Below are 8945 nucleotides of genomic sequence, written 5' to 3'. Positions count from 1 at the left end.
CCTGATTGCCCTAGCCAGAACTTCCAACACTATGTTGAATAGGAGTGGTGAGAGAGGGCATCCCTGTCTTGTGCCAGTTTTCAGAGGGAATGCTTCCAGTTTTGGCCCATTCAGTATGATATTGGCTGTGGGTTTGTCATAAATAGCTCTTATTATTTTGAGATATGTTCCATCAATACTGAATTTATTGAGAGTTTTTAGCATGAAGGGCTGTTGAATTTTGTCAAAGGCCTTTTCTGCATCTATTGAGATAATCATGTGGTTTTTGTCTTTGGTTCTGTTTATATGCTGGATTACATTTATTGATTTACGTATGTTGAACCAGCCTTGCATCCCAGGGATGAAGCCCACTTGATCATGGTGGATAAGCTTTTTGATGTGCTGCTGGATCCGGTTTGCCAGTATTTTATTGAGGATTTTTGCATCGATGTTCATCAGGGATATTGGTCTTAAATTCTCTTTTTTGTTGTGTCTCTGCCAGGCTTTGTTATCAGGATGATGCTGGCCTCATAAAATGAGTTAGGGAGGATTTGCTCTTTATCTATTGATTGGAATAGTTTCAGAAGGAATGGTACCAGCTCCTCCTTGTACCTCTGGTAGAATTCAGCTGTGAATCCATCTGGTCCTGGACTTCTTTTGGTTAGTAGGCTATTAATTATGGCCTCAATTTCAGAGCCTGCTATTGGTCTCTTCAGGGATTCAGCTTATTCCTGGTTTAGTCTTGGGAGAGTGTAAGTGTCCAGGAAATTATCCATTTCTTCTAGATTTTCTAGTTTATTTGCGTAGAGGTGTTTACAGTATTCTCTGATGGTAGTTTGTATTTCTGTGGGGTCGGTGGCGATATCCCCTTTATCATTATTTATTGCGTCTATTTGATTCTTCTCTCTTCTTTATTAGTCTTGCTAGTGGTCTATCAATTTTGTTGATCTTTTCAAAAAACCAACTCCTGGATTCATTGATTTTTGGAGGGTTTTTTGTGTCTCTATCTCCTTCAGTTCTGCTCTGATTTCATTATTTCTTGCCTTCTGCTAGCTTTTGAATGTGTTTGCTCTTGCTTCTCTAGTTCTTTCAATTGTGATCTTAGAGTGTCAATTTTAGATATTTCCAGCTTTCTCTTGTGGGCATTTAGTGCTATAAATTTCCCTCTACACACTGCTTTAAATGTGTCCCAGAGATTCTGGTATGTTGTATCTTTGTTCTCATTGGTTTCAAAGAACATCTTTATTTCTGCCTTCATTTCATTATGTACCTAGTAGTCATTCAGGAGCAGGTTATTCAGTTTCCATGTAGTTGAGCAGTTTTGATTGAGTTTCTTAGTCCTGAGTTCTAGTTTGATTGCACTGTGGTCTGAGAGACAGTTTGTTATAATTTCTGTTCTTGTACATTTGCTGAGGAGTGCTTTACTTCCAACTATGTGGTCAATTTTGGAATAAGTGTGATGTGGTGCTGAGAAGAATGTATATTCTGTTGATTTGGGGTGGAGAGTTCTATAGATGTCTATTAGGTCTGCTTGCTGCAGAGATGAGTTCAATTCCTGGATATCCTTGTTAACTTTCTGTCTCGTTGATCTGTCTAATGTTGACAGTGGGGTGTTGAAGTCTCCCATTATTATTGTATGGGAGTCTAAGTCTCTTCGTAACTCTCTAAGGACTTGCTTTATGAATCTGGGTGCTCCTGTATTGGGTGCATATATATTTAGGATAGTTAGCTCTTCCTGTTGAATTGATCCCTTTACCATTATGTAATGGCCTTGTCTCTTTTGATCTTTGATGGTTTAAAGTCTGTTTTATTAGAGACTAGGATTGCAACTCCCACTTTTTTTTGGTTCTCCATTTGCTTGGTAAATCTTCCTCCATCCCTTTACTTTGAGCCTATGTGTGTCTCTGCATGTGAGATGGGTCTCCTGAATACAGCAAACTGATGGGTCTTGACTCTTTATCAAGATTGCCAGTCTGTGTCTTTTAATTGGAGCATTTAGTCTATTTACATTTAAGGTTAATATTGTTATGTGTGAACTTGATCCTGTCATTATATTATTAACTGGTTATTTTGCTCGTTAGTTGATGCAGTTTCTTCCTAGCCTCAATGGTCTTTACATTTTGGCATGTTTTTGCAATGGCTTGTACCTGTTGTTCCTTTCCGTGTTTAGTGCTTCCCTCAGGGTCTCTTGTAAGGCAGGCCTGGTGGTGACAAAATCTCTAAGCATTTGCTTATCTGTAAAGGATTTTATTTCTCCTTCACTTATGAAACTTAGTTTGGCTGGATATGAAATTCTGGGTTTAAAATTCTTTTCTTTAAGAATGTTGAATATTGGCCCCCACTCTCTTCTGGCTTGGAGAGTTTCTGCCAAGAGATCTGCTGTCAGTCTGATGGGCTTGCCTTTGTGGGTAACCCGACCTTTCTCTCTGGCTGCCCTTAAGATTGTTTCCTTCATTTCAACTTTAGTGAATCTGGCAATTATGTGTCTTGGAGTTGCTCTTCTCAAGGAGTATCTTTGTGGCATTCTCTGTATTTCCTGAATTTGAATGTTGGCCTGCCCTACTAGGTTGGGGAACTTCTCCTGGGTGATATCCTGAAGAGTGTTTTCCAACTTGGTTCCATTTTCCCCCTCCCTTTCAGGCACCCAAATGAGACGTAAATTTGGTCTTTTTACATAATCCCATACTTCTTGCAGGCTTTGTTCATTTCTTTTTCTTTTTTCTTTAGATTTCTCTTCTCATTTCATTTCATTCATTTGATCCTCAATCACTGATACTCTTTCTTCCAATTGATCGAGTCGGTTACTGAAGCTTGTGCATTTGTCACGTATTTCTCATGTCATGGTTTTCATCTCTGTCAGTTCATTTATGACCTTCTCTGCATTAATTATTCTAGTTGTCAATTCTTCCACTCTTTTTTCAAGATTTTTAGTTTCTTTGCGCTGGGTACGTAGTTCCTTCTTTAGCTCTGAGAAGTTTGATGGACTGAAGACTTCTTCTCTTATCTCGTCAAAGTCATTCTCCATCCAGCTTTGATCCATTGCTGGCGATGAGCTGTGTTCCTTTGCAGGGGGAGATGCGCTCTTATTTATTGAATTTCCAGCTTTTCTGCACTGCTTTTTCCCCATCTTTGTGGTTTTATCTGCCTCTGGTCTTTGATGATGGTGACGTACTGATGGAGTTTTGGTGTAGGTGTCCTTCCTGTTTGTTAGTTTTCCTTCTAACAGTCAGGACCCTCAGCAGTAGGTCTGTTGGAGATTGCTTGAGGTCCACTCCAGACCCTGTTTGCCTGGGTATCAGCAGCAGAGGCTGCAGAGAGAGAATATTGCTGAATAGCAAATGTACCTGAATCTTGCTTTGGAAGCTTCCTCTCAGGGGTGTACTCCATCCTGTGAGGTGTGGGGTGTCAGACTGCCCCTAGTGGGGGATGTCTCCCAGTTAGGCTACTCAGGGGTTAGGGACCCACTTGAGCATGCAGTCTGTCCAATCTCCAATCTCAACCTCCATGTTGGGAGGATCCACCGCTCTCTTCAAAGCTGTCAGACAGAGTTGCTTGCGTCTGCAGAGGTTTCTGCTGCTTTTGTTGTTATTGTTGTTGTTTAGCTGTGCCCTGTCTCCAGAGGTGGAGTCTACAGAGACTGGCAGTCCTCCTTGAGCTGCTGTGAGTTCCACCCAGTTCAATCTTCCCAGGGCTTTGTTTACCTACTTAAGCCTCAGCAATGGCGGGCGCCCCTCCCCCAGCCTCGCTGCTGCCTGGCGGTTAGATTGCAGACTGCTGTGCTAGCAATGAGGGAGGCTCTGTGGGCGTGGGACCCTCCCAGCGAGGTGTGGGATATAATCTCCTGGTGTGCCCATTTGCTAAGTCCCTTGGGTAAAGGGTAGTATTGGGGTGGGAGTTACCCAATTTTCCAGGTGTTGTGTGTCTCAGTTCCCCTGGCTAGGAAAAGGGATTCCCTTCCTCCTTGCGCTTCCCAGGTGAGGCATGCCTCACCCTGTTTCAGCTCTGGCTGGTCAGTCTGCACCTGCGGACCAGCACCAACTGTCCAACACGACCCAGTGAGATGAACCCGGTACCTCAGTTGAAAATGCAGAAATCACCTGTCTTCTGTGTCGCTGGCGCTGGGAGCTGGAGACTGGAGCTGTTCCTATTCGGCCATCTTGCTCCACCCCCTCCTAACTGGAATTTTAACGGGACCATTCTGCCATGTGGAAAGACTCAAGTGGGATAAGAATAGAGGCAGGAAGACCAATTAGAGGCTAATCATGGCCTCATATAGAGTGAAAACATTGGAGCTGGGAAAAATTAGTCAGGTTCTAGGTGTATTTCAAGAATCAAGGAGATGTTGCTAATTAAAAAGCAACAGTGTGAAAACAAGAGAGTGGTCAAGAATAATATAAAATGACTGTTCCTAACATGGAATCATGCTATTTACTGCAGTGGAGAAGACTGAATGAGGATAGGGTTAAAAGGATTATTAGTAGAAATTTCTTCTTAGTGGTAACACGTAAGCAAATAATATAGCTCTTACAATACAATGATAAAACAGTATTCCCTGTGAACTCAATCTTCTGGAGATACCCAGGAGACATTATAGAAAAAAATATTAATTAGACGTTTGAATCCATGAGTCTCACTTCAGGGAGGAGGCATGGTCAGGAGAGGTAACGTTAGAATCATGTGCATGCAGAAGCATTTAAAGTCATCAGATTGGATGATATTCCCAGAGACTGATGGCAGACGGAGAAGACAAGAAGTTCAAGCGTTGATTCTGGGGGCACTCCAAAATTCAAAAGTCGGTTCTATGGCACTGAGACACATGCAGCAAGAGAAGTGGAAGCAAACCAGACAGGTGTGACGACCTGAAATCCAAGTAAAGATTTTCCAGCAGTGAAGGAGCGATAAACTATGACAAACGCTGCAGGTGGATCTAATCAGATGAGGACTTCATCACCGGGTTTAGCCATGTGAGATCATTGAAAGCTGAGTGAAGTAGAAGCAGCAAATGCTCAAGTGGAACAATCTTATATTGTTCTATATTTCCTCGGAAATAGCAGTTTGTTAATACTGATGTTTATTAATGCTAATATTGAGAATTGAGTGTGAACCAAGTGTTTTTCCTAGGTCCCAAGGGGATTAACAAATAAAAATCATGTACACTTGAATTTTAATTTATTTACCTACAAAATGACTTACGTTAATGAGAAGTTAGTGTCAAGAATTGTCTTTAAAGTGTAAGACAGATGTACATTTGCTAGATATATGTCTCTCTACCCATTTCTCTGGTAGCATTTGTACTTCTGTACAAAGAGAAACCTGAAAAGAGTGGGTGGATTTTCAAGTCATATTAAGTGATACTGTACTAAACATAACTTACATTTAAAATTGGTGTTTAAATTATTATTGTGTTTATTATAACATATATGTAAAATATAGTAAATACTGTGTACTTTGTAATTTCATCATTGTATATCATTCTTCTGTACACATTTTCCCCATAACTTTCTATCTTTTCTCTTTTTCCATTGCACTTCTCTTAGTGTATTCTCAGGCCTATATATAATATTGTGAGATAGGAATTTATAATGCTTTCACATAATGTTTCAATGCATAGAAACACTCAAGGAAAAATACTTTATTCTTTTTAAACTATATATAAAAGAGGGATGCCCAGTATTTTAAAGACAAACAAGTGATATTTAAAAATAGAAATTTACACATTTAGCAAAAGAAAATTGACAAGATGAAGAGGATCAAAGAATAGGAAAAAGAGAAATTATGAGTACATCTTTTCTTTCCTTGAAGAGTCATTCCCAAAGGAAAAACATAATTAAACAACTTAAGAAATTTAGAATTGAAAACATAATTGCAAAGTCTGTTGCAAAATGAAAACTTTCTAAAACAAACAATTAGATTGTTGGTTCTAGACTTGAAGGATCACTGCAAATGTGATCTTACGTAGCATAATTGTACATATTCATGACAGTGATGCAAACTGAGCTCATTTTCTTTCCCCATAGGTGAAATTCCTTATAGCCATGGAGAGGAGCAATCACACAGTGACTGAGTTCATCCTGCTGGGCTTCACCACAGATCCAGGGATGCAGCTGGGCCTGTTTGTGGTGTTCCTGGGCGTGTACTCTCTGACTGTGGTAGGAAATAGCACCCTCATCATGTTGATCTGTAATGACTCCCGCCTTTACACACCCATGTATTTTTTCATTGGAAATCTGTCATTTCTGGATCTCTGGTATTCTTCTGTCTACACCCCAAAGATCCTAGTGACCTGCATCTCTGAAGACAAAAGCATGTCTTTTGCTGGCTGCCTGTGTCAGTTCTTCTTCTCTGCAGGGCTGGCCTACAGTGAGTGCTACCTGCTGGCTGCCATGGCTTTTGACCGCTACGTGGCCATCTCCAAGCCCCTGCTTTATGCTCGGGCCATGTCCATAAAGCTGTGTGCATTGCTGGTAGCAGTCTCATATTTTGGTGGCTTTATTAACTCTTCAATCATCACCAAGAAAACGTTTTCCTTTAACTTCTGCCATGAAAACATCATTGATGACTTTTTCTGTGATTTGCTTCCCTTAGTGAAGCTGGCCTGTGGTGAGAAGGGCAACTATAAGTTTTTGATGTACTTCTTGCTGGCCTCCAATGTCATCTGCCCCGCGGTGCTCATCCTGGCTTCCTACCTCTTTATCATCGCCACTGTCTTGAGGATCTCCTCCTCCCAGGGCCGCCTCAAAGCCTTCTCCACGTGCTCCTCCCACCTGACCTCTGTCACTTTATACTATGGCTCCATTCTCTACATCTACGCTCTCCCCAGATCTAGCTATTCTTTTGATACGGACAAAATAGTTTCTACATTTTACACTGTGGTATTCCCCATGTTGAATCCCATGATCTACAGCCTAAGGAATAAGGATGTGAAAGAGGCTCTGAAAAAACTTCTTCCATAAATCAAGATTATGTCCACCGGAGGAGAAACATAGATGACTTTAGATGGAGTGTTTTGTATTTCAAACAGAGTTACCATTGTGCTTTTGATGATCAATCCCCCTCTTGATACGTGACAGTTACAGACATGTAAAATAAGAAAATTGGAAAATTTAGAAGAAAAACTTCTGAATACACAAGAATTTGAATTGAATTTCCTATCTCTCTTACTAAAAACAAACAAAAAACTTAAGCCCAAAACCTCTCCTATATCTTCATAAAGTGATGAACAGCCTACCTCATTAGCCTAAGATTTGGCTGACTGATATATATAGAAGTGTATCTATATAGTTCCTAGAACTAGGAAGAATTGTGCTCAATTTTTAATACTTTCCTATGGTTAGTAACTAGACGACATTCATCACTTTCCATTCCCTGAACAGAATATCTTAAACATTGTTCCACATGTTTTCCCCACCCAAGAAGAATTAGCACAAAGATCCAGAGGAACCCAAGAAATAACTCAGTACAAATGAGACCCAGAAAGTCACGACCGTGCTATGCCTCTTATACAAGTTTCTTGATTAAGAAAAAATTCATTAAGATCCCATACATATGATTTTTATAGTTCACTGTACAACTCCCAGAGCTCCCCTTTATTTTACAGTGGTGAACTTACAAGGACTTCTACATTCAAATTGTGACCTTCTGAGTATCAAAGGGCAATTATCATCATTTCAAAAATAATAATTTCGATGAAGTGAAACAATTTCAAAAATAAAAGTCTATGAGTACACATTGCTCAATAGATATTTTATTTATTTTTGATAGATATTTTATAGAGAGAATATGTTTACACAAGGGTGATTCCACAAAAGGAATTTCACTTAGCATAATGTCTTCCAGGTTCATTCACAATTGTTGCAGGTGACAGAATTACATTTCTTGTAAGGCTGAATAGTATTCCATTGTGTATTACATGCCACTTTTTTTCTTTTATCCATTTATCAGTTGATGGGCATTTAGGTTGTTTATAAGTCTTGGCTATTGTGAATATCTGCAATAAACAAGACAGCACAGGTATCTACTCAACATACTGATTTCAATTTCTTTATGCATCTACCCAGAAGTGGAATTGTTGGATCATGTGGTAATTCTATTTTTCTATTTTTAGTTTTGGGAGAAACCTCTACACTGTTTTTCAAAATGGCTGCGCTAATTTACATTCCCATCAACAGTGTATAAGAGTCCTTTTCTCCACATCCTGGCCAATGCTTGTTAACTTTCATCTTTTCGATAATGATCATTCTAATATAACATATATGAGGTGATATCTCATTATAATAAGTAAAATAAGCCTGACACAGAAGAAAACATCTTTTGTCATCCCACTTACGTGTGAGATCTAAAAATTAGAATTCCTACAAGTAGAGAGTACAATAGTAGTTACTTGTGACTTGGGCAGGGTGGATGGAGAAAGGGGAAATGTTGATCAGAGGGTACAAAGTTTCATGCAGACAGGAGGAATAAGTTCTGGTGAACTACTGCAGGACAAGGTGACTATAGTTAATGGTAATGTAATGTGTATTTCATTTAAAAATGGATCTTAAATGTTCTCACCACAAAGCAATGATAAGTGTATGAGGTGATGGACATAATAATTAGTCTGAGATGTTCAATCCACACTGTACACATGTACTGAAGCATTGAATTTTACTCCATACATAAAATTATGACTTATCAGCACAAATAAAATTTTAAAAAGATGAATATGACAAGTGGCATTTAATTTTGATTATTTTTCAATGTAAGACAGTACTAATGTAATTTATGTTTATAAACAAATACTCTCTTATTTGAATTGGCATAAGCAGTAAAGGAAGAAAATTCAAGAAACTGAATTAGGCAGGTAGACCCAGAAATGTACAAGATTCACACAGTAGAAAGAGTAAATCCACGTTGGCAATCATGGACATAAACGGGGTAAGTGGGTGCAAGAAATAAAATCAATACAAGTTGCAACACACAGTAACGCA

At 39.3% G+C, this 8945-nt stretch overlaps 1 protein-coding gene across 1 annotated transcript; it reads left to right on the top strand.

The window, feature by feature from the left end:
• The first annotated feature begins 5905 nt into the window (after positions 1-5905).
• Positions 5906-8161, top strand: LOC139356388 (olfactory receptor 9G9). The gene has a single exon (XM_071070293.1). The coding sequence runs from the start codon at positions 6015-6017 to the stop codon at positions 6930-6932; it is 918 nt and encodes a 305-aa protein (XP_070926394.1). The 5' UTR covers positions 5906-6014; the 3' UTR covers positions 6933-8161.
• The last annotated feature ends 784 nt before the right edge of the window (positions 8162-8945 follow it).

Source organism: Macaca nemestrina, chromosome 1 (assembly GCF_043159975.1).
Source record: "Macaca nemestrina isolate mMacNem1 chromosome 1, mMacNem.hap1, whole genome shotgun sequence".
Classification (NCBI taxonomy): Eukaryota; Metazoa; Chordata; class Mammalia; order Primates; family Cercopithecidae; genus Macaca; species Macaca nemestrina.
The sequence above is the reverse complement of the archived record's forward strand: the minus strand, read 5'-3'. Positions and strand labels throughout refer to the sequence as shown.

Bases quoted from the DNA above. Each gene is read 5' to 3' on its own strand.
- LOC139356388 (XM_071070293.1), top strand. From the start codon at position 6,015: ATGGAGAGGAGCAATCACACAGTGACTGAGTTCATCCTGCTGGGCTTC.